Raw genomic sequence first — 27124 nt, 5'->3', positions numbered from 1 at the left:
AACTGACTGTGCTGGTTTGATGTACTATATCCCCCAGAAAAAGCCATATTCTTTGATGCAATCTTGTGGGGCAGACATATTAGTGGGGATTAAGTTGGAACATTTGGATTAGGTTGTTTGCATGGAAATGCGCCCCACCCAACTGTAGGTGGTAACTCTGATGAGATAATTTCCATGGAGGCGTGACCCCACCCATTCAGGGTGGGCCTTGATCAGCGGAGCCATATAAATGAGCTGACAAACAGAAGGAACTCAGAGCAGCATTTTGAAGAGGAGCCATAGCCAAGAGGGACACCTTGAAGAACGCACTGGAACTGAGAGAAGAGCTTCAGCTTACACAGACATTTTGGAGATGGCCTTTGAAAGCAGACTCTTGCTCCAGAGAAGCTAAGAGAGGACAAATGCCCTAAGTGCAACTAAGAGTGATATTTTTGAGGAACTGCAGCCTAGAGAGGGGCATCCTGGGAGAAAGACATTTTGAAACCAGAACTTTGGAGCAGATGCCAGCCACGTGCCTTCCCAGCTAACAGAGGTTTTCCAGACACCATTGGCCATCCTCCAGTGAAGGTATCCGATTGCTGATGTGTTACCTTGGACACTTCATGGCCTTAAGACTGTCACTGTGTAACCAAATAAACCCCCTTTTATAAAAGCTGATCCATTTCTGGTGTGTTGCATTCCGGCAGCATTAGCAACCTAGGACACTGATTAAAAACACTCTCACTTTTTTATTAAGCATTAAGATGCTAAATATAGCCCATCAATAGCATATTCTCCTGACATCTTTGAATAAAACAGTGTGATTTTTTACTTATAAAAGCTTTAAAAAAAGCTCTGATTTTTAAATTATTATAAGGTGCTTTTTCTTCTAAAATAAAATTTTAAATGATACTATATGCAGGGAAAAAAACATTATTCTTATATCAGAATTAAATATCAAATTTTAATCAGGAACTGCTACCCCCATATTAGAAAAACACTATATTTTATAGTACCATAGTAAAACTTGTCATTTGATCACCCAGTTCAACATTAAACTCAGCCAGTGTTCCAAGAAAGACTAAAGCCCTTAAGACAGCAATTACAATTCTGCAATCTCTGTCTTACCTTTCCCTTGGCATGAGGAATGCCCAAAGGACACTGATGAACTCCACCTAACAAAGCAGCCATTGCAAAACTGTATCCACTAACAGCTTCAGGCGAAGTTTTCAAGTTGTTGAGCCGTTCTGCACACCTGTCTAGAAATGGTGTCAACTGGAAAGGTAATGCCACAGCCACACAACGTAAACACCATGCAGCAGCAAGTCGAGCAGCCATACTTGGATGAAGAAGAACTGAAGTCACAGTTTCCAAAAGTCCTAAAAAATATTCAAAAAATTACTCTTAAAGAAAGTCAAACAATTTCAGAACTTAGCCAAAAAACGTATGTATTTTTCACAGAGTATCTTAAGGGAGAATTTTTTTTTTTTAAAACTTCATTTTATTGAGATATATTCACATACCACGTAGTCATACAAAACAAATCGTAGTTTCTATTGTTCACAGTACCATTACATAGTTGTACATTCATCACCTAAATCAATCCCTGACACCTTCATTAGCACACACACAAAAATAACAAGAATAATAATTAGAGTGAAAAAGAGCAATTGAAGTAAAAAAGAACACTGGGTACCTTTGTCTGTTTGTTTCCTTCCCCTATTTTTCTACTCATCCATCCATAAACTAGACAAAGTGGAGTGTGGTCCTTATGGCTTTCCCAATCCCATTGTCACCCCTCATAAGCTACATTTTTATACAACTGTCTTCGAGATTCATGGGTTCTGGGTTGTAGTTTGATAGTTTCAGGTATCCACCACCAGCTACCCCAATTCTTTAGAACCTAAAAAGGGTTGTCTAAAGTGTGCGTAAGAGTGCCCACCAGAGTGACCTCTCAGCTCCTTTTGGAATCTCTCTGCCACTGAAGCTTATTTCATTTCCTTTCACTTCCCCCTTTTGGTCAAGAAGATGTTCTCCATCCCACAATGCCAGGTCTACATTCCTCCCCAGGAGTCATATTCCATGTTGCCAGGGAGATTCACTCCCCTGGGTGTCTGATCCCACGTAGTGGGGAGGGCAGTGATTTCACCTTTCAAGTTGGCTTAGCCAGAGAGAGAGGGCCACATCTGAGCAACAAAGAGGCATTCGGGAGGAGGCTCTTAGGCACAACCGTAGGGAGGCCTAGCCTCTCCTTTGCAGCAACCGTCTTCCCAAGGGTAAAACCTATGGTAGAGGGCTCAACCCATCAAACCACCAGTCCCCTATGTCTGTGGTCATGTTAGCAACCATCGAGGTGGGGTAGGCCAATACCCCTGCATTCTCCACAGGCTCCTCAAGGGGGCACTACATCTTTTTTTTTTCCTTGTTTTTCTTTTTTTTTTTAACTTTCCCTTCTTTTTTAAATCAACTGTATGAAAAAAAAGTTAAAAAGAAAACAAACATACAATAAAAGAACATTTCAAAGAGACCATAACAAGGGCGTAAGAAAAAGACAACTAACCTTAAGGGAGAATTTTATACAAAGAACATAGTATAATTACATCCAATAACATATATATATATAGATGTAAAATTAAATAAAAATCATCACGAAATTTGTCAATTATCAGAAACAAAATTATGACTTTTTTTGTCTCCAAAAACTTTGATATTCACTATCATAGTGAAAATTAACTTAAATAAAACCCAACTTTTAACACATGATCTAAATTGCTAATTATGATAATAAGCAATTAATCAGGAATTAAATATCAATAATACCTATGATTTTTTAAACAGTAAAAAAAAATATTTCAGCTAGTGACTGAACAGCATACCTATAGACGCTTCCTGAATAAGGGGAGAAGCAGTGGCATTCAGGCTCTGGACCAGGCTCCCGAGTTCCTGGAGCGCACAGACCATCACGTGCTGGCTTGCTGCTATGTCTGCTGCTCCAGATTTGTTTTCACCACTAGTATCATTCACTACTGCTTCTGGAAACAGAAAATCATGCACTTGATGTGGGTGAATTATATTGTGATATAGTTTTTTTAGTCTACACAATTTCATGTTTTAAAATCATACAGTTGTTGCCTAAGTGTTAAAAACACTGTATCCGGTGACTTCTCAGTGGGAAACTTCTATCAAACGCTCTAGAGACTTAAAAACACTGTTTAATGACTTCATGACAATGTTTAAATATATAATAAGATATTCGGTTTGCTTCTAGGAATATGACTTGATTTTGGTTCATTTACTTGGGCATATATGTGGCAATAAACCTCAGTGTATAAAAGCTCAGGCTCTGGAGAAAGAAATCTTGGGTTCAAATCCCAATTCTACCAGCCACATTAACTACATAATGCCAGGCAAGACACTGAGCTTTTTCTAAGTCTCAAGTGCCTCCTCTGTTAAAAGGGCTTAAGTGCCTATTTCAGAGAATACAGTACTGATTAAAACAGTCAATGCATATTAATAATTTAGCACAAGGCTGAGCCCTACTACACATTCAATAAATGTTAGCAGCTATTATTGTTACTTTATTATTGTTGCTGTTTCAAGTTCTCTAATATATTAGGAATATTTTCAAATTACCGATCAGGAAGCGACTATAAGGAAAGTGGCTTTAGAACATGTTATAGGAATGTTCTTCCAAGTTCCCACTAGCTTTGGTATCCCCACCCTGTTTCTTTTTTTTCACCCCATTTCCAGTACAATTGAAATGTATTTAATATGGGGTGACTAAAAATCCCTTGTCAAATTACTAATTAAGAATATATTTTGTCCAATGGATCTCAGACATATATTACTGTATTTATTTCTGTTTAAATCAAATAGCTAACTATAACCTTAAGATTAATAACCTATAAATGAAAGCAAAATTTTCTAATTTTTTGTGACCATCATGAATTAATAGACTACAATACAGAATATAGAATAATATAATATACTAGATTAATAGATTATGGACTATAATTAAATATCTCTTTTCTTCTTAGACATTTCTGGACTTGGAAATGCATGAACTCTATCTTTTGATTACTAAACTATAAGCTCCTTGAACACAGGTGCTTTCTGGTTCACTATTTCTTCCCACCACCTGGGACAGTATTTCTGGCACTTAAACACAGCTTCAATGAATCAATGTACAAATATTTTTCAAGCTGTGAACCTAGGACAGATTATTATTTTAGCATATTTAAACAATACCTCATTAATTTAAACACTCTAGTTCACAATTCATAATGGTTTGTGCTAAGGAAGCTATTATAAACAACAAAAGTCTACAACTAAACTATTTACAAATTTATTTTTATTAATTTTATAAAATATTTAACATATAAGCCACTAATTATCCAATAATTGTACTATTATTCCTAAAAGCCTCTATTAAGTAATACAATTTGCACAATTTAAGTTAATGTATATCTCTAACAATGATAAAGCTAAACTTTTGTGGAATTTTATTTTGCCTTTTTTTAGTTCCTTAACTGGAGTGTTACTCCATGAAGGCAGGAACTGTATCTCACTCATCATTTAAACCCTGAATTACTCCTCTGCAAATCTTAGATACTCAATTATTATTTGCTAAACTGAAAAATTTATTAAATTGACCCTTCTTAGAAAAGTATTTCTTTTAATTATGAATCAGTAAGGCTTCACGGTTATCTTTCTATAAGGAGCTAAAGGCCATCTGTAATTGTCCCTCACCAACTCTTGCTAGTAAGGAGATTAGGAAAAAAAAACCACGTGCTATAAAATGACAGGCTCCAAGCAGAAAAATTACAATACATTATTCCTCAAAGACAGCAACGCAATGTGCTATTGCATACCAAGAGCTATAAAATCAGTGTAGATACTAGAAATAAAACAGAAAATCTAATCTTACAAATATGCTGCCCAAATTATTTCACTGTAATTATGTGATTTTAATATCAAACAAGACTACTGCAGCAGTCCAGAAAGATATGAACTAATGAGATGTATTGGTCATTTATTAGTCTTTATTAAGAACAATAAAGAAGTAAATATGACTAAAGTAATCAATAACACACATGATATCAATTCTTACCTACTGCTTTCATTTGTTTTCCAATAGCTTGGCATATTTCTTTGGCAGCTGCAATCTGGGCTTTTTCACCTAGCAAACTGCCCACAGTAGCTCTTAAGATAAAGGAAACACATCGTCTTGAGTACACAGCCTCTACATGTGTTTGTGTTGCCCGAGGATGGGAAACCAGATCAAGCACATGGGACAAGAATGTAGCAAAGCAACGCTCCAACCACTGACCACCCAATGTCGTTACAAAAACAACATATGCCTATAAATAAAGATAAAACTTCAGATAAATTTATACAAGTGCGTTGAAATTACAGATAAAGCAACTACAGAAATAATTCATGACAACATACAAAACAAATTTCAGTTGAGATTAAAATAGAGAAAATTTAAAACTAGAGACCTTATTTAGTAATTCTAGCACAGAAATTACTGGTAGAATTATCTTGGATTAAAAACAGTTCTTAAGTTAACAGCTTCATGAACAACACAGACTGGTAAGGGAAGGAAGGAATTTTAATTCACCCTGGTGCTCAAGAGGGTAACAGGTTACAGGAATAAGAAAACCCTAACATCCTAAATAAAAATAACATAGAGCTATAAAACACTTGTTCATGACTTTCTCTATAAGACTATAATGGTTTACTTCTATTTTATACTTGTTTCAAGGTAAAGGTAGAGTTGGGGTGATTTATGACTAAGATGGAGAAAAACTATTCCATCTTTTATATAGATAGAAAGTTTGGCGTTATATATTATTTTTAAATTCTAATTCCATTTCAGATTTAATCTTATGATTATATAAGTGATTGCTGATAGTAAATCTAATCAAAGCACATTTCTAGATATAAAGGTCATTGGAGAATGCTAAAATCTAAATGCCTCAAGCTAGCTGAATATAATTTCAATTAAAACTGAATTCTTTGATACCTTATGATTTCCTGCCATGCAAAATATGGGAATATTTCAGGAACTATTTATATAAATATAGCAGACATAGGCTTATTATACATCAAGAATCTACTTTCCCATATATACATGTAGTTTAGCGTTTGAATGTAATTCATTCATTTGGTAAAGAAATCTTTTGAAAGAAACTAGACAATATTAACAATCTCTGTGTGTGTGTTATTTCTCGGGTGATACGAACAAAATTCTTTTATATGTGTATATATTACAAACCTGTGTAACTCCAACTCTCACTTCACGATTAACAGACCCTCCAACTTTTAACATTTCTCCACCACTCTTTAGGAAACCTGACCCTCCACGTAGAAATCCTGTGGCCACGAGTTCCAGGACTTCATCTAACGTTGCTCGCTTCACATTCTGGCGCATCACTTTCAGGAAGAAAAGTAAATTTATAAGCAAATATATTTCTGAAATAGATTTCTTGTCATTAATTAAATCATAACTTTCTAATAATCTAATTTACAAATTCAAGTAATTCTTTTATAGAACAGTATTTTTCTCATTAAAAAATATAATAGTCAATGCACATTACAGAGAATTTGGAACAGAGGAAGGTATGGAAAAAAATCAAAAGTAATCCCAACACCCAGACATAACCATTTACTAACATTTGGTATACTTTTTTGAACCTAAAAATTTTCTTTGTAAGATAGCTGGATCTTAAAATGAGACTTTGCCTGCTTCCGTTTTGAGGGTTTTCAAGGACTAAAATTAAAAAAGACAGAACATATTCTGGCATTCAAAAGCAATATAAAATAGTTAAGGCTAAAGATGCCAGGATAATGGATTTCTTTAGGGAGAGTTGTTATGAGTGTAGTTGTGTTTTTCCCTCTTCTCCTTACCGCAAACCAAGTAAAAGGGGCTTCAAAAGATCACCTTTTTAAGATGATGAGGCACAAAATCTGCTGTCACATCTAAGCCTGAAAATGCCTGGAAGCAAAAGGCTGTGACTGAAGATGGCAGTCTGGTAGAAGAATACAGAGAGTAGCTATGTTGAGGTTAAGCTACATTGAGGTTAAGACATGTTTGTCTGGGTACTGTTTTAAAAGGGATCCCCAGCTTGATGGGCTTCATGCCACGGGAAAAGTAACCAGAGGTTAAAGAGTCTAGGTGCGTTCTGCAGGGTGTAGAAGAGTAGAAAGTGACCAGCCAGAGACGAGGGGAGCGATGTTTCAAGTGGGGGATTCAAGTGATACTTTCCTGTGCTCTACCCCATTCAAGCCTCCCCTTACCCAGACAGAGAGGAGTAGAAGACCACGAGGAAAAAGCCAAACCTACCCAACTCCTCTCCCACTGCAGGCTTCCAACCTGAACCATGCCTGAACTGGGGGAGAAGAGAAGCTTAATTTTAAAAGATATTCAGAGTTTTCTCTTTTAAAGAGAATTGAAACTTTGAAATGCTGAAATTAGACCCTTTCTGTAACTAGATGTGAGCAAGATAAATTATGGCATCTTCCTAATATTTCATCCACACATAAGAAAAGAATTAAGCCCATAGTATAAAATTGAAGGGCTAGTGTGGTGCGGCCAAAAAAAAATGAAAGTAACTGTGTGCACCCAAAGAATTTGTGTATGTTTTCCTTTATTTTTAAATCTATCATATAGTAAGCAATTTACCATTTCTCCACATTTTTAATGACCACATGACATCCAAATTTATGAATGAACCGCAACTTATTTAACCATCATCCTTTTGCTGGACCTGTATATATTTCCAACTTAATTCTGAGATATATATCTTTGTATATAAATCTTTGTCTGATTTTAAAACTTTTGCTAATTTTTCTAGAAAAGGAATAACTGGGTAAGAAGGTATAACATGTTCAGACTTCTGATGTGTATTGCCAGAATCTACTTTCTTAAAAGCCTTTAACATAAAATGGTGTATAAACAAGTTGGCTAGAAAGTTAAACACAGAGGCTTGCTAGCCAAGAGGGACACTTTGAAGAAAGCACAGGAGCTGCAGATGAGAGACAGTTTGAAAACGGCCATTGAAAGCAGACTCTTGCTCCGGAGAAGCTGAGAGAGGACAAATACCCAAGTGCAACTAAGAGTGACATTTTTGAGGAACTGCAGCCTAGAGAGGAACGTCCTGGGAGAAAGCCATTTTGAAACCAGAACTTTGGAGCAGACACCAGCCACGTGCTTTCCCAGCTAACGGAGGTTTTCCGGACACCATTGACCATCCTCCATTGAAGCATTAGCAAACTAGAACACCACCCATTTCAAGCTGGGGACCATTTTCAGATGTCAGGATGCTCCCTCTTGCCACATCCTAGTTAATCCACCACCTCAAAGTTACTCCTCCAGGAAAGTAGGTAGAAAGCCAGGAACTGCGTGGACTGGACACCACAGAGCAATCTGACTTTGGGCATACTTCATACAACACTCATGAAAACGTGGAACTGCTGAGATCAGCGAAATCTGTAAGTTTTTGCGGCCAGGGGACCCGCGCCCCTCCCTGCCAAGCTCAGTCCCGTGGGAGGAGGGGCTGTCAGCTCCCGGAAGGAGAAGGGAGAACTGCAGTGGCAGCCCTTATCGGAAACTCATTCTACTGATCCAAACTCCAACCATAGACAGACTGAGACCAGACACCAGAGAATCTGAGAGCAGCCAGCCCAGCAGAGAGGAGACAGGCATAGAGAAAAAAAACACACGAAAAACTCCAAAATAAAAGCGGAGGATTTTTGGAGTTCTGGTGAACATAGAAAGGGGAAGGGCAGAGCTTAGGCCCGAGCTCAGGCCTTGAGGCGCATATGCAAATCCCGAAGGAAAGCTGATCTCTCTGCCCTGTGGACCTTTCCTTAATGGCCCTGGTTGCCTTGTCTCTTAGCATTTCAATAACCCATTAGATCTCTGAGGAGGGCCCTTTTTTTTTTTTTTTTTTTTTTTTAAATCCTTTTTTCTTTTTCTAAAACAATTACTCTAAGAAGTCCAATACAGAAAGCTTCAAAGACTTGCAATTTGGGCAGGTCAAGTCAAGAGCAGAACTAGGAGAGCTCTGAGACAAAACGCAATAATCCAGTGGCTGAGAAAATTCACTAAACACCACAACTTCCCAAGAAAAGGGGGGTGTCCGCTCACAGCCATCATCCTGGTGGACAGGAAACACTCCTGCCCATCGCCAGCCCCATAGCCCAGAACTGCCCCAGACAACCCAGTGTGACGGAAGTGCTTCAAATAACAGGCACACACCACAAAACTGGGCGTGGACATTAGCCTTCCCTGCAATCTCAGCTGATTGTCCCAGAGTTGGGAAGGTAGAGCAGTGTGAATTAACAAAGCCCCATTCAGCCATCATTTCAGCAGACTGGGAGCCTCCCTACACAGCCCAGCAGCCCAGAACTGCCCTGGGGGGACGGCACTCACCTGTGACATAGCACAGTCATCCCTCAACAGAGGACCCGGGGTACACGGCCTGGAAGAGGGGCCCACTTGCAAGTCTCAGGAGCCATACGCCAATACCAAGGACTTGTGGGTCAGTGGCAGAGACAAACTGTGGCAGGACTGAACTGAAGGATTAGATTATTGCAGCAGCTTTAAAACTCTAGGATCACCACGGAGATTTGATTGTTAGAGCCACCCCCCCCTCCCTGACTGCCCAGAAACACGCCCCATATACAGGGCAGGCAACACCAACTACACACGCAAGCTTGGTACACCAATTGGACCCCACAAGACTCACTCCCCCACTCACCAAAAAGGCTAAGCAGGGGAGAACTGGCTTGTGGAGAACAGGTGGCTCCTGGACGCCATCTGCTGGTTAGTTAGAGAAAGTGTACTCCACGAAGCTGTAGATCTGATAAATTAGAGATAAGGACTTGAATTGGTCTACAAATTCTAAAAGAACCCTATCAAGTTCAGCAAATGCCACGAGGCCAAAAACAACAGAAAATTATAAAGCATATGAAAAAACCAGACGATATGGATAACCCAATCCCAAGCACCCAAATCAAAAGACCAGAAGAGACACAGCACCTAGAGCAGCTACTCAAAGAACTAAAGATGAACAATGAGACCATAGTACGGGAGACAAAGGAAATCAAGAAGACCCTAGAAGAGCATAAAGAAGACATTGCAAGATTAAATTAAAAAATGGATGATCTTATGGAAATTAAAGAAACTGTTGACCAAATTAAAAAGATTCTGGACACTCATAGTACAAGACTAGAGGAAGTTGAACAACGAATCAGTGACCTGCAAGATGACAGAATGGAAAATGAAAGCATAAAAGAAAGAATGGGGAAAAAAATTGAAAAAATCGAAATGGACCTCAGGGATATGATAGATAATATGAAACGTCCGAATATAAGACTCATTGGTGTCCCAGAAGGGGAAGAAAAGGGTAAAGGTCTAGGAAGAGTATTCAAAGAAATTCTTGGGGAAAACTTCCCAAATCTTCTAAACAACATAAATATACAAATCATAAATGCTCAGCGAACCCCAAATAGAATAAATCCAAATAAACCCACTCCGAGACATATACTGATCACACTGTCAAACACAGAAGAGAAGGAGCAAGTTCTGAAAGCAGCAAGAGAAAAGCAATTCACCACATACAAAGGAAACAGCATAAGACTAAGTAGTGACTATTCAGCAGCCACCATGGAGGCAAGAAGGCAGTGGCACGATATATTTAAAATTCTGAGTGAGAAAAATTTCCAGCCAAGAATACTTTATCCAGCAAAGCTCTCCTTCAAATTTGAGGGAGAGCTTAAATTTTTCACAGACAAACAAATGCTGAGAGAATTTGCTAACAAGAGACCTGCCCTACTGGAGATACTAAAGGAAGCCCTACAGACAGAGAAACAAAGAAAGGACAGAGAGACTTGGAGAAAGGTTCAGTACTAAAGAGATTCAGTATGGGTACAATAAAGGATATTAATAGACAGAGGGGAAAAATATGGCAAACATAAACCAAAGGATAAGATGGCCGATTCAAGAAATGCCTTCACGGTTTTAACGTTGAATGTAAATGGATTAAACTCCCCAATTAAAAGATATAGATTCGCAGAATGGATCAAAAAAAATGAACCATCAATATGTTGCATACAAGAGACTCATCTTAGACACAGGGACACAAAGAAACTGAAAGTGAAAGGATGGAAAAAAATATTTCATGCAAGCTACAGCCAAAAGAAAGCAGGTGTAGCAATATTAATCTCAGATAAAATAGACTTCAAATGCAGGGATGTTTTGAGAGACAAAGAAGGCCACTACATACTAATAAAAGGGGCAATTCAGCAAGAAGAAATAACAATCGTAAATGTCTATGCACCCAATCAAGGTGCCACAAAATACATGAGAGAAACACTGGCAAAACTAAAGGAAGCAATTGATGTTTCCACAATAATTGTGGGAGACTTCAACACATCACTCTCTCCTATAGATAGATCAACCAGACAGAAGACCAATAAGGAAATTGAAAACCTAAACAATATGATAAATGAATTAGATTTAACAGACATATACAGGACATTACATCCCAAATCACCAGGATACACATACTTTTCTAGTGCTCATGGAACTTTCTCCAGAATAGATCATATGCTGGGACATAAAACAAGCCTCAATAAATTTAAAAAGATTGAAATTATTCAAAGCACATTCTCTGACCACAATGGAATACAATTAGAAGTCAATAACCATCAGAGACTTAGAAAATTCACAAATACCTGGAGGTTAAACAACACACTCCTAAACAATCAGTGGGTTAAAGAAGAAATAGCAAGAGAAATTGCTAAATATATAGAGACGAATGAAAATGAGAACACAACATACCAAAACCTATGGGATGCAGCAAAAGCAGTGCTAAGGGGGAAATTTATAGCACTAAACACATATATTAAAAAGGAAGAGAGAGCCAAAATCAAAGAACTAATGGATCAACTGAAGAAGCTAGAAAATGAACAGCAAACCAATCCTAAACCAAGTAGAAGAAAAGAAATAACAAGGATTAAAGCAGAAATAAATGAAATAGAGAACAAAAAAACAATAGAGAGGATAAATATCACCAAAAGTTGGTTCTTTGAGAAGATCAACAAGATTGACAAGCCCCTAGCTAGACTGACAAAATCAAAAAGAGAGAAGACCCATATAAACAAAATAATGAATGAAAAAGGTGACATAACTGCAGATCCTGAAGAAATTAAAAAAATTATAAGAGGATACTATGAACACCTGTATGGCAACAAACTGCATAATGTAGAGGAAATGGACAATTTCCTGGAAACATATGAACAACCTAGACTGACCAGAGAAGAAATAGAAGACGTCAACCAACCCATCACAAGCAAAGAGATCCAATCAGTCATCAAAAATCTTCCCACAAATAAATGCCCAGGGCCAGATGGCTTCACAGGGGAATTCTACCAAACTTTCCAGAAAGAACTGACACCAATCTTACTCAAACTCTTTCAAAACATCGAAGAAAATGGAACACTACCTAACTCATTTTATGAAGCTAACATCAATCTAATACCAAAACCAGGCAAAGATGCTACAAAAAAGGAAAACTACCGGCCAATCTCCCTAATGAATATAGATGCAAAAATCCTCAACAAAATACTTGCAAATCGAATCCAAAGACACATTAAAAAAATCATACACCATGACCAAGTGGGGTTTATTCCAGGCATGCAAGGATGGTTCAACATAAGAAAATCAATCAATGTATTACAACACATTAACAAGTCAAAAGGGAAAAATCAATTGATCATCTCAATAGATGCTGAAAAAGCATTTGACAAAATCCAACATCCCTTTTTGATAAAAGCACTTCAAAAGTAGGAATTGAAGGAAACTTCCTCAACATGATAAAGAGCATATATGAAAAACCCACAGCCAGCATAGTACTCAATGGTGAGAGACTGAAAGCCTTCCCTCTAAGATCAGGAACAAGACAAGGATGCCCGCTGTCACCACTGTTATTCAACATTGTGCTGGAAGTGCTAGCCAGGGCAATCTGGCAAGACAAAGAAATAAAAGGCATCCAAATTGGAAAAGAAGAAGTAAAACTGTCATTGTTTGCAGATGATATGATTTTATATCTAGAAAACCCTGAGAAATCGACGATACAGCTACTAGAGCTAATAAACAAATTTAGCAAAGTAGCGGGATACAAGGTTAATGCACATAAGTCAGTAATGTTTCTATATGCTAGAAATGAACAAACTGAAGAGACACTCAAGAAAAAGATACCATTTTCAATAGCAACTAAAAAAATCAAGCACCTAGGAATAAACTTAACCAAAGATGTAAAAGACCTATACAAAGAAAACTACATAACTCTACTCTACTAAAAGAAATAGAAGGGACCTTAAAAAAAAAAAAAAAAGAAAAAAGAAAGTTAAACACAGAATGTGCAATTACAGTTTTAGATATTTACCCAAAAGAACTAAAAACAGGGACTCAAACAGATAAGTGTACACTGATACTCAGAGCAGCATTATTCACAAGTGCCAAAAGGTGGAAGCAGTCCATGTGTCCACCAACAGAAGAATGGATAAACAAAATGTGGGATATACATACAGTAGAATATTACATTCTTCTGCCATAAAAAGGAATGAAATTCTGATACATGCTACAACATGGATGAACCTTAAAGATATCACACCAAATGAAATAAGCTGGACACAAAACAGTCAAATATGGTAAGATTTCACTTATACGGAACACCTAAATACATAGAGACAAAAAAGTAGAGTACAGATTACAGAGGTTTGGGAGGATAGAGTGCGGATGGGAAGTTATTGCTTAATGGATATAGAATTGCAGCTCTGGGTATTGAAAAAGTTTTGGTAAGAGATGGTGGTGGTAGTACAGTATTGTGAATGTAATTAGTATAACCGAGTTGTACACATTAAAGTAGTTAAAATGGGAAATTTTAAAATAAATTTTTAGAAGACTAATTTCATATCATAAATGAATACTTGCTTTAAAAAAAACTATCAAAAATGAGAATTATAATATTTTTATATTTGCTAATCTGACAAGTGAAAAATCTTATTTATATCATTGTTTTAATTATATATTTTGAGCATATTTACACAAAATAGAAAATGTTAATACATTCGTTTTTACGATTGATACCATATACTCAACTAAAGACTATTGTTTGAGTTCTACCATCACAGGATATATTGAATATCCATTGCTGATCTTTTGAATTTTAAATGCTTTTAAAGGTCACACTGAAAACAATTCTGAAAATGAGAGGCTAATGAACAAAGCAGTTAGGGTCATTTAGCTTTCTTATAATCAACATAGAATAAAATGTATCTGTAAAACAATTCAATTTTGAAGCATAAAATGAAAAGAAAAATGGAAGGAGCTAAAAATTACAAACAACTAAATAAATCTATGTCAAAATTCTACTACTGACGATAAAATTACTCTGTGTAACCCAAGAACAAAGCACACCCACAGTACATATTGCTAATGGGTCACAGCACTCATTCCCAACTGAGGTAGACACAAAGGAACCTTCTCAACACAGCACTTTCTAGACACCAATGGATTAAAATGTCACTGGAAATGCAAATGACTTGCCATTCCTGGTATAGAGCTTCATGTTTTATAAAGTCCTTTCACATACAGTAGCAAACACAATCCTCACAAAAATTTGGTAGAAGAGGTATAGAGCATTGTGGATAAGGACACAGGCTTTGGAATTTGACAGCCTGAGTTTAAACGGCAGCTCTGACCGAATAGAATGCTTATGAGAACACAAGTTACACAATATTTCTAAGCCTCAATTTCCTCATCTATAAAATGGGAATAACAATAGTACTTATAATTCATAGTGCATCTGTGGGGATTAAATAAAACAACTCTGTAATATGCTTCATGCAGTCTGGCACACAGCACTTACAAAATGTTACCTACCACCATAACCCTTATCATCCAATTCACGAATTGAAATGATTATCATTAAAGATGAGGAAACCAAAGTTCAAAGAAATTAAGTAGGATTTCACGGCTAATAAATATGAGGGCTAGGACAGTACCTTTAATATCTCTCTTTCTACTATGGGAGTGGGATAGGGGTGGACACAGTAGCAAAGCTACACACAACTGTCCCTGAGGCATCTCCATGGAAGTGTGTGAATCTCTGGAACTGTGAGACACATTGGAAAATCAATGCTGCCTCTGAGTCCGCTTGCAGTAATGGTCAAGAAAAAGTGAAAACCGTTATTATGCTATAAATGGGATCTACTTATCAGAGGCTGAAAGTTAAAAAAGCACATAAAGTGCCCGATTCCAATCTCTTAAACACCGTACAAAAACCATCTGGTAAATCTTACTTGCTTTTATGCCCAGAAAAATTGTTAAGTATTATCTTGTATATGAGTGTCATAAAAAATTTCTTAACTGTATCAAGGAAAATGCAATCTGGGTATTTTTATTTTATGAAAAAGTAGATAAAGGTATCTAACAATTTCAATTATTTACAATGACCTAGCCATATTCAATAACTAATTTAGAAGGAAGCATTCCATATCCCTTCAAACATCAGTTGTACTCTAAATCAGAGGTTGGCAAACATGGTACCTGTTGCCTGCTTTGGCATCAGTGCTGTAGCCATGACTGTTCCTAGGAGTTTAGACACCGCCACTCGTACCCCATAATTTGAGTTTTCCAGAGCCTTAAAGCAGAGAGTTGCTACATTTTCCAGTTCAGCAGTCCACATGAATACAGCTTCATTCTGTAGTTCTAGTAGACACTGAAATATAAAGTAAAAATAAAAAGTAAAATACATCTTAGAACCTCTGCTTCTGGAGCTGAAGTAACAGGAACTTGATTCACCTTCTCTCCTGAAACAACCAAAAAAACAGGACAAAAGACATGAAGCAGCTTTGAAGACCCTGGACGTCAGGCAATGATGGAAAGTAATTTTGACAGATGGAAATAAACCAAGGTAAACCCTATTATTATTCCAGTTTATGGCCTTGAAACAGTGTCCATTATCTAGGGGAAAGTGTATTATCATTAAACCTCTGTATTAGGAAAAAAGAAAGATCTCAAATCAATGGCCTCAGTTTCCACCTGAAGAAACAAGATGAAGAAGAGCAAATTCATCACAAAATAAAGAAATAATAGAGATCACAGGGGAAATCAATGAGCCAGAAAACCAAAAAATAGTAAAAATGAAGCCAGCTGAATCTCTGAGATAACCAATAACTTTGATAAATGTATAGCCACACTGATCAGGAAAAAAAAAAATTACCAAAATCAGAAATGAGAGAGATCATATTACTACAGATTAAACAGAGATTAAAAGGATTACAAGGGAATGTCATAAGAACTAGTTATCATAATAGTACTACACAAATACTAGGGAAAAATAATTAAGGGCTGACAAGAGCTATGAGATGTTTTGGGTCATGAGAATTGTTTAAAGTGATGAGGATTGTACAACTAAGTGATATTAGTGTGAGATATGGATAGATTATTGTGGATATAACATATGCTATGTGAATTTAGGATCTCCCAACTTTATAAGTCAAGACCGCGATCTTGAGGCTTGCTCGGGTGAAACTTCTGGTTGTAAAGGGGAAACTAAACTCTCCTATAATTATGCCTAGGAGTCACCTCCAGAGAAGCTCTTTTGTTGCTCAAATGTGGACTTTCTCTCTCTAAACCTAACTCTGCAAATAAATTCATACCCTCCCCCCAACGTGGGACAGGACCTCCCAACCCTAGATGAATGAGACTCCCTGGTGATGTGGGACATGGATTCCAGGAATGAGCCTGATTCCGGTACTGAGGGATTGAGAATTGACCAAAAGGGGAGAAAGAAAGGCAACAAAATAAGGTTTCAGTGGCTAAGAGAATTCAAACAGAGTCAAGAGGGTGTCCTGGAGTTTACTCCAATGCAAGCTTCACCTAGAAATGCCAAATGACCACAGTATAAGCCCAAGTCAACAGCAGTCCTGAAAACCTTAAAGAATACCTGGATCCCTATCTGATAATCTATAAAAGTTTTCACTAAGTTTATTCTCAGAAACTTAAATCCTTCAGAGAACTCCTATGCCAGCTAAACCCCAAAACCCAGAGGCAACAGCCTCTTCAAGAACATCAATTAGATGTGTCCCCTTTGCTCATAAAGTTGACACCCCTTTTCAACATGAACAACTTAGAGTGGTCAATGCCTAGGCATCCCCGAAGATCAGTAAAGTGATTAAACTAGAGGAAGGGGTAGCAACAGAAAAGAAGGAATTTAACAAAGGATTATGAATACTGAATCTTTACATAATTTTCTTTTTCTCAGTTGCTAGGGTATTAGGATAGCTAGAAGGAAAGAACTGAAATGGTGGAACTGTAACACAGCATCCTGTGACATTCGTTCTACAGGAACAAATCGTAATCTGAAAGCTATAATCTTTTTGTAAATATGTCACATTTCACAATAATGAAATAACTGAAACTATGGTACTATAACTCATAACAACTTTGGAAATTTTCTATGTATCCACTTGCTAAATTATACTTTGAATGATATTACCTTTTGGTATATATGTTATATTTCCATATTAAAGAAATAATTGAAACTGTGGAACTGTAACCTATAATATTCTTTGAAATTTGTACTCTGACTACTTGTTAAATTCCATTTGGAAAGTTATCACTTCTATGTATATATGTTATATTCTACAATTAAAAAAATGATAAAAATAAAAAATAAAAAAAAAAACTGAATTTGTAGTTTAAAATTTTCCCAAAGAAAACTCCAGGCCCAGATGGCTTCACTGGTGAATTCTACAAAACATTTAAGGAAGAAATAATACCAATTCTATACAAATTCATCTCATCTCTCATGAAGAGAATAATTCCCAACTCATCCTGTGAGGCCAGCATTAAGCTGATACTAAAATCTGACAAAGACATTATAAGAGAAGAAAACTATAGACCTGTATCTCTCATGAACATAGGTGCAAAAATTTTAGGAATATAAAAACGGAAAATACAGCATGACCACATCAGGTTTATCCTAGCTATGCAAGGTGGTTAAAATTCAAAAGCTATTCAATGACCACATTAGCAAACTAAAACAGAAACTATCTGATGCTTGACAGTAGATGAAGAAAAAACATTTGACAGAGTACAGATAAAACTGGGGAAATCTGAACAGATCAGTGGATTGTGTCAATGTCAATATCCTGATTGCAATATTGTACTACGCTTTTGCAAGAGATTAGCATTAGGGGAAACTGAGTAAAGGATACATGAGATCTCTTTATATTATTTCTTACAATTTCATGTGTATATACAATCATTTTAAAATTAAAAGTTCATCTAGAAAACAACAACGAAAACCACACAAGAAATCAAATGAAACAACTGGATATCCATATGTAAAAAAAATGCACTTCTATTCATACCTCATACAATATACAAAAATTAACTCAAGATAGATCCTATATCTAAATGTAAAACTATAAAACATTTAGAAGGAAATATAGGAGAAAATATCTGTAACCTTGGGTTAGGAAAAGTTTTCTTAGATACAACACCAAGGGCATGAACCATAGAAGAAAAACTGATATAAAAGACTTCACAAAATCCCAAACGTCTTAGAAAGACACTACTTAGAAAATAAAAAGACAAGCAGAGATGAAGAGAAAATATTGCAACTCACATATAAAGAGCTCTAAAAACTCAAAAATAAAACAACCCAATAAAACAATGGGCAAAGATTTGAACAGACCTCATCAACAAGGTATGGATGGCAAATAAGCACCTAAAAATATGCTCAGCATTAGTTATTAGAAAAATGCAAATTAAAGCCATGATGATATACTTGTACATTTCTATTAGAAAGGCTAAAATTAAAAACACTGACCATACCAAACATGAACAGGTTGTGGAGGAAGTAGAATTCTCATGCACTGCTCTTAGGAAGGTAAAATGGTAGGAGCACTTTGGAAAACAGTTTGGCAGTTTCTTAAAATGCTAAATGTAAGTTTACCATATGAGCTGATCATTTCTCTCCTACCTATTTACTCAAGTAATGAGTAATGAATGAATGAAAACATACATCTACATAAAAACTTGTACACAGATGTTCATGGCAGCTTGTCAGGTAATAGCTAAAACTGCAAGCAACCTAAATGTCCATAATAAGTGAAAGGATAAACAAATTATGGTATAGGCATACAATGAAACACTATTTAGCAATAAAAAGAAATGAGCTATTGATACATTAAAAACACAGATAAATCTCAAAATAATTTGCTGAGTGAAGGAAGCCAGTCCAAAAAAAAAAAAGAGTTACAGACTATATGATCCCATTCATATATAATTCTAGAAAATGAAACTAATTCAAAGGAACATAAAGCATATCAGTGGTTGCCTAGAGATGGGGGAAGGGAAGGAGAGGAGTGGTGGGAAAGAAAGACTACAAAAGGGCACAGGGAAACTTTTTGGATTGATAGATATGTTCATTATTTTGACTACTGTGATGGTTTCATGGGTGTATACGTGTCAAAACTTACCAAGTAGTGTACTTTAAATATACGTATTTTATTGTGTATAAATTATACTTCAAAAACTTGTTTATAAAAAAAGAAAAAAATGTTTAATGAAAAAAAAGAGTGCATTACATCCTAAAAATTCCAAAAGCTCTTACACTATATTAGATAGCATTTACATGTAGATTAATTCAGCTTAATTATTTGTTTTATAAAAATGTATGGGACATGGTGGTGCACGGGTGCGGGATACCGAGCTGTGGTCCTTGCTCTGCCTCCCTCTGAACCCAATGAAGATGACCCACTTCGCTATGATGATTATCCAACATGGAGAAACAAGACTTAACAAGGAGAACGTACTTCAAGACAAGGAACTCTTTCAGAAACTGGATTTAAACAAACAGAAGCTGTTGGCATATATCTTAAAAATGTCAAGTTTACTCATGCTTTCTCCAGTGATCTCATGAGGACTAAGCAGACCTTGCATGGGATTTTGGAGAAAAGCAAATTTTGCAATAATATGACAGTAAAGCATGATTTGAGACTTCGAGAAAGGAAATACAGAATTGCAGAAGGCAAGGAAGGCACTGACTGAGCTAGGGGCATTGTCGAAAGTAGCTGGGGAGGAATGCCCTACCTTCACCCCACCTGGGGGAGAGATGCCCGACCAGGTGAAAAAGCATGGAAACGACTTTTTTGAATATCTTTGTCAACTGATCCTGAAAGAAGCAAGTCAAAAAGAGCAGTTCTCACAAGGTGTACTAGGCAACTCTCTGGAAACTTCTTTAGCAGAAATATTTCCTTTGGCAAGAAACCTTGGATCTGAATTAGCAGATGAAAAGGTCATTAGAAACGACTTTTTTGAATATCTTTGTCAACTGATGACAAAGATGTCAAAAAATGACTTTGTCAACTGATGACAATATCTTTGTCAACTGAGGACAAAGATGCAAAAAATGACTTTTTTGAATATCTTTGTCAACTGATCCTGAAAGAAGCAGGTCAAAAAAGAACAGTTCTCACAAGGCGTACCAGGCAACTCTCCGGAAACTTCTTTAGCAGAAATATTTCCTTTGGCAAAAAAACCTTGGGTCTGAATTAGCAGATGAGAAGCCTGTTTGATTATTTTCTGACTGACCTTACATGTCGCTTACCAGAAACTGTGAGCAAATCTGAGATTGCATTAGTCAGTCCCAATTCGGGAGTTAGTCTCTTTATCATAAATTTGGAGAAAGGAAAAGAAGGTAAACCCACAGTTCAGTGTGTTGTATGAACCTAAAGGAGCATCTAAATGGAGTGACTGAAACCCACTAAGGTTAAACCTACATCAAAATCTAAGTTTTGAGTCTCTGAGAGAGAGTGCTTTTGGCCTTACTTATTTCTGTCCTCTGCTAGTACTGATTTGTGAACAGTTAAAAAGCTTTCTATTACAGCAAGTTATAAAGTTCAAACGCAATCATAGCCACGTAAAACACTAATGGAAAACCATTTAGAAATGACTTATGTGTTTGAGTACAGTTGGCATTTTCCAGAGTAATTTTCCCACCCTGCTCAGTTCCATTTTGGATTGTAAATCAATGAAGGAACTCACTGTTGTAAGATGGGGGATTAATAACCTTATTACTGTTTCTTTCCTTTTTTCTTAAGTTGATATTTTTCTTTACTGTCTGAAAAGCTGGCCTATTTTATTGGCTCTTGGTAAGATACTGTATGCTTTTTACTATCTCAACCAGTGTTTGGGAAAAGAAACAGTTTATTCTGTAATGCTCACCACATATTTATACTGACAATATACTATTTTAAAAAAAAGCTCTGTCTTTTAAATTAAAAATTCTTACTGTCATAATGTGATTGGGAAAGCCATATGGCATATGGACCACACTCCCCTCTGTCCAGTGTATGGATGGATGAGTAGAAAAATGGGGGCAAAAAAAAAAAAAAAAAAAGGGCACCCAGTGTTCTTTTTTACTTTAATTATTCTTTTTCACTTTAATTTTTATTCTTATTATTTTTGTGTGTGTGATAATGAAAATGTTCAAAAATTAATTTTGGTGATGAACACACAACTACATAATGGTACCGAGAACTGAATGTATGCTTTGTACGACTGCATGGCATGTGAATATATCTCAATAAAAATGAATTAAAAAAAAAAACTTACCATCCTAAATTTATGTAAAGTAAAATGGGACTAAAGGGTTTTTTTGGTATGTGGCTTTTTTTTGAGTGTGTGGTATAGGAATCAACTGCTGAAATTTTTTGTGTCAGGTTTGGAATGTGGATGAATGGAGATTACGATTTCAGGACTTGATTAAAAAAATTACAGGAGTCTGAGCAGGAAAAGATAAAAGAGCAACTCTTCTAAATGATTAGTCAAAATTAGTCTATTTTGCAGAAGGCAAGGCCTTAGAAACCAAGAAAGCAAATAATAATAATAACAATGTTTAGCTAAGAGAATAAAGGTGAAATATCCACTTGCCTCTTATCTAACCTATAAGCTGATGAATTTACAGTTTAAGGAAGGCTCTAGAGAAAGTGAACAGTTAATAGTATACCATACAGTAACCTGAGAATAAAAGAGGAGGCACAATTGAAAAGAGTGGTGCTGATAACCCCAACTGTGGTTAAATTGTGGAAGGTACAGTTGAGATTGCTGTTTCTTTCCACCAGATGGCACTGGAGAAAAGCGATTTTGATTAACTTAATTTGCCCAAAAGATTGGCCCCTCAAAAATCCTTACATATAAATGGAGTTTGCTTTTAAGTTATCATGTTAATGAATGCTGTGAGTCTAGTCTTAAAAGAGGATAAATACTAAAGTTTTCATTTAAGCCTAAGGTCACATATAATCAACATTTATTTTGAGCATCATTTAAATCACATATGAAGTCCAATATTGAATGGTTTCTGATTTGTCCAGTACCACCAGGATTTCCTGCCAGTATGGCAACAGAGCATGTGGTTGAGCACCACAGAAAGTGAGTGAAAACTTGAAAGAATAACGGAAAAGGACAAATAGTAGTAAATATCCACATTCCCACCATTCAGAAGTAGTAACTGTTAACGTTTTGTTGTATTTGCTTTTCTTCTTTTTCTGTGACGACACAGAATATTAAGATGTAAAGTAAGTACCCTTAACCAGTCCTTGCACTGAGTTTGCATATACGTTCATCTATTTTTTTACATTTTACCTGGTATCCATAAAGAAGCTACTGTTTTGTTATTTGTAAAATGTATACAAATGTCATCAAAATGAATGTATTCTTTATTTTCACTTATTACATTTTGGGACTCTGTCTTTGTTGCTATGTACAGATCTGGTTAATTACTTATAACCACTGTCAAGTATTCTATGAATAAATATTAGCACATTTTGTTTAAAAAAATGTATAGGACATAAATTAAGTTTGAACTGAGCTACAATTTGTTCTTATTATCAGTGAAATTAAAATAACACTCATATACTATTACGCACATTTTATAAGTGAGGAAACTAAGGCATAGGAAAACTAAATATCTTTCCCAAATCACAGTTAATAAGGGTTATGGCACAATTTGAACCAACAATTCCAACTACAGTGCCTACAGAGTTAACTGCTATGATATTATCTAATTATAAGACAGGAGAAAGATACTATCCTCTTCAAGTATCCTGTTCTCTCATCTGAGAGAACTAACTATAACTGAAGACAACCAGAAAGAAGGTGGCTAACATGTAATTTGAATAAATTAATCAAAGAGCACAGAGGTGGAAAATAAATTCCCTACCAGAAAAGTTTCTATTCTTTTACTAAATTCACAATTAATTTCACTTTTAAAAACCTATTTGCCATTATATTTTTAAAAGTATTAGCTGTTTAACAGCAAGCAGGTTAAGAGCAGCAGTATAAATTGGCTGAGTACTAACCTTGGCAACTGCGCATCTAACAGCCATCGACCTGTCAGTCAAGAGGGATCTGGCATTCTTGTAAATATCGCGATGAGAGGAAGCTGCAGCTCCACCAAGTCCATTTAGAACTTTCTGTAAACTCATTAAGATTTCACTTCGTCCTTGAGACTAAAAATATACATCAAGAAAACTTTAAAACTACGGTGTAAAAAAATCCCATATTTAAACAAGAACAACCCAAACACACAAATTCTCTGGTCCTAAAGATCTTATCTCTAAAATTTAAATAGTAAATAATGAAAAGTAAAATAAAATTAAGTATTTTAGAAAGTCTCTGAAAGGTAAAAATAATTATTAACTTCAAATAAATATCTTGCTGAGAAATGAGATTAAATTAAGTAAACGTACTCCAAGGAAAAATTAAATTCTACACGACATATTGAGATGCAATATAACGAGAACATGAAGACAAATTCAAAAGCATCAGTATCGTACTCAAGGATTCAAATCCTTTTTGAAAGCTTAAATAAAAAATAGTTAAGCAGTAATACAAATCATTCAAAAGAAGATTAAGAAAATATTCACACATTTTAAAAACTTGTCACACATCTAATAATGGAGGAGAAAATGTCTAAAAGGACATTACTGGGACAATTTAACAAAATGCAGTACAGATATACGCTTTATATCAATGTTATATATCTCGGATTTGATAATTGTACTTAATGTGGTTAATAAGTGATTCCTTGCTCTTAGGAAATATACAAGGAAGTTTTAAGTGGTAAAGGAGAATGACGTATGCAACATTTTTAGAAAATTGAAGACTGATAAATGATAGATGGTAGAGAGAGAGGAAGTATGATGAAACAAATGTGGTAAAAAGTTGGTAAATCTGGAGGTATACTGAAGTTCCCTTTATTATTTTTGTATTTTTTGCAACTTTCCTGTAAATTTGAAACTATTTCAACACAAAAAAGTTAATTAAAAAAAAAAAAAAAACTTGGCACAGAGGTATGCCAACCCCCCACCTTCTGGTGACTAATTCCAATGCTTGTTTCTATACTCTCATAGAACTTGATTCCTATTTCTCATAGCACATTTATCATGATATATCATGATACTTATTCACACATATTTTTACGCACAGATCTTTTCCACTAGATTGTAAGCTTTATGAAGTCAGGGACTATGTCTTATTCATCTTTGTATGTCTAATGCCTGACAACATGTCTTCAATATTTCTTTAATGAATGAATAGACAAATAGTTCCTAGAAGAGGTATCATCCAAGACATCTGCAGCTTTCCTAAACTTAGGAATTAGACTGCAAGAGTCCTGGGCTTAGTCTACTTTTAGGTAACCCCAAGCTGGCAAGGAATTTCCAGAAGGAATGGCACATTGACAGAAAAAACAAAACTATTTTTATTTGATATGAACTAAGGCACAAAAAAATAAAATGCCACTGCATAAATATACGTATGGCTAAATAAAAAATAATAGGCTAACATATTCTTTGTCAAGAAAAAACATTCTTTCCTTCCCCCCGAAACAGAAGGAAGGTAACGTACATTAAAAGCAGCAGCATATAATAATTTTATATTACTTTCCTGAGAGGCTATATGAGTACCACAGTGAAAAATAAACAGGCAAACATATATTTTTAACTGACATCTGAGTCTTCAATAAAAAATTATTCAAATATATAATCTGTTATAAAACTTACCTCTGCACTTTTTAGAGATTTCAAAAGATTATTTACTGTTTCTGGAAATGCACTGCCTAACATTCTCCCCATTTTTTCATAAAATGCTCCAACACAAGCCACTGCAGCCCTATAAGAAATGATATTTTTGTTGGTTATTGTCCAGGTTAGTAATAAAATTTCATCACATTTTTCTCATCATCAGAAATCAATTTGTATTTGTCTAGACCACTTTTTGCTATAAGTCCTTAATTAATCTTCAACTGTTAAAAACAACACTATAAAGTTAATGAGACTGTATTCTTGTTAGGAACACAAGAGAATAAATACATATATATGTACATTGTACATAATCAATTATATCTGTCCTTTGGAAAAAAGCCTAACTTTTCCTTTTATGAAGACTTAACAAATTGTGTCATACCATAATGATCCCCCCTTCTCTCACAGATAATACTTAATACCAACCACCTATTTTGACAAAATTATATTGTTTACTTTCCTGTGATTTGACTGGTTTATATGTCTATACCTAATCTCATCAGTGGAATTGTAAACTCAGAAAACAAGGACTATATCTCATACATTTTTATTTTGCTCCACAGTACCTAGCTTATAATATACAAATAAAAGCAGGCACTTAAAAAACACATGTAAAGTTCAATCTCAACCTGAAAGAAGAAATGCAACAGCACCACAGTTCTACAGGAGCAATGAAACAACCCACCATCACTCACATAAACAGTGAATAAGTGGACAGCTGTGAGTTTAGCTTAGAGAGGCAGGAACAGGACATAGTGCTTGAGAGCATATGTTTTGGAGTTTGGCAGATCTGTGCTTAAATCCTAGATCCTGACACCTAATAGCTATATGACCTGAGTAAGTTACTCTAAGGTGGAGAGAGGTGGAATAAATTTAGCTCAGGACCATACAGGTAATAAAGAGTAGAAATGGGGAATTCACCTTCACCACATTGACTCTGCCACTTTGACTCCACATTTCATGCTTTTTGAAAATCTTTTCAGGCTGGTAATAAACCTAAAAATGACTGAGGTCATATGCCAGAATATACCAGGGAATTCCTAAACAGATCCCATGAAGCCACATGTGAATAAAAAGCTCTCACTAAATTTTACTTAACCAGAACTACAGAATTATGGGCGGATTTGCTAAGTAATGGAGAAGTAAATCATCAAACAACAGAGTTAGGCAAACCATACCCACAGGCCAAAGCCAGCCAGCTGCTTGTATTTGTAAATAAAGTTTTATTGGTTCTCAGTCACACTCATTCATTTACATACTCTCTATAGCTGCTTTTGCACTACAGTGGCAGAGGTGAGTAGCTGGGACAGATACCACATAGCTCATGAAGCCAAAAATACTTACTATCTGACCCTTCAAAGAAAGTTTATGGACCCCAGGCCTACAGCATCCATCTTCCTGTCCTCTCACTGTAATACTTTATCTGTATCTTTCCATGTATCCTTCACGCCCTGACTGAAGCTTGAGAAGCCTTGACATGGCTCCCTCCGCCTCCATGCTGGAGCTACCCTTACTTGGGTATCATTTCCCCTCACAGCACTCCTCACTGTACTATAATTGTTGACTTTCTTACAAGATGCATTCTTGTAACTGATATCCTCAACACTTGCTCCAAAAATGTCTGCCCTTGACCCAAACCACAAATATGGGACTAAGAAATGGGTTACGACCTTAATGTAGGGGTCAGCAAATTTGCAGGCCAAGAGTCCCTGTCCAAGCAAATACTTACAATTTTGTTGGTAAGTAGGCTGCAGTGTCATCTTTATTTCTGATAATGTCATTACATTTATCAAGTGTTTGAAAAACAGTAAAAGTATCTCCAATGCTATAAAGGGCTGCAAGATTTTTAGCTAACAATTTCCGCGTAGGTGGTCCAGGTGAACTACTTATTAATCCAGTTAGTTGTTCAACAAGTTTTTTCTGTTTTTCCTTTACATCAGTCTGTTATTTAAAAAACAAACAAAAAAACATT

The 27124-nt window shown here is 35.9% G+C and overlaps 1 protein-coding gene and 1 pseudogene across 3 annotated transcripts in view; one reads left to right on the top strand and one right to left on the bottom strand.

Annotated features, from left to right (window-relative positions):
• Positions 1-27124, bottom strand: part of HEATR5B (HEAT repeat containing 5B) — a 133319-nt gene that overhangs the window by 92190 nt on the left and 14005 nt on the right. For all 3 annotated transcript variants that reach the window (XM_037807072.1, XM_037807074.1, XM_037807073.1), the window contains exons 3-10: positions 26882-27093; positions 25132-25240; positions 23428-23577; positions 15602-15773; positions 6260-6417; positions 5090-5339; positions 2856-3011; positions 1108-1358 (exon numbers count right to left, since the gene is read on the bottom strand). In XM_037807072.1, coding sequence (XP_037663000.1) covers positions 1108-1358; positions 2856-3011; positions 5090-5339; positions 6260-6417; positions 15602-15773; positions 23428-23577; positions 25132-25240; positions 26882-27093 — 1458 coding nt within the window. The remainder of the gene's footprint in view (positions 1-1107; positions 1359-2855; positions 3012-5089; positions 5340-6259; positions 6418-15601; positions 15774-23427; positions 23578-25131; positions 25241-26881; positions 27094-27124) is intronic.
• LOC119512776 lies at positions 19818-20835 on the top strand (annotated as a pseudogene).

This window comes from Choloepus didactylus, chromosome 17 (assembly GCF_015220235.1).
Source record: "Choloepus didactylus isolate mChoDid1 chromosome 17, mChoDid1.pri, whole genome shotgun sequence".
NCBI lineage: Eukaryota > Metazoa > Chordata > Mammalia > Pilosa > Megalonychidae > Choloepus > Choloepus didactylus.
Note: the sequence above shows the minus strand (reverse complement) of the source record. Positions and strands in the feature narration are given on the sequence as shown.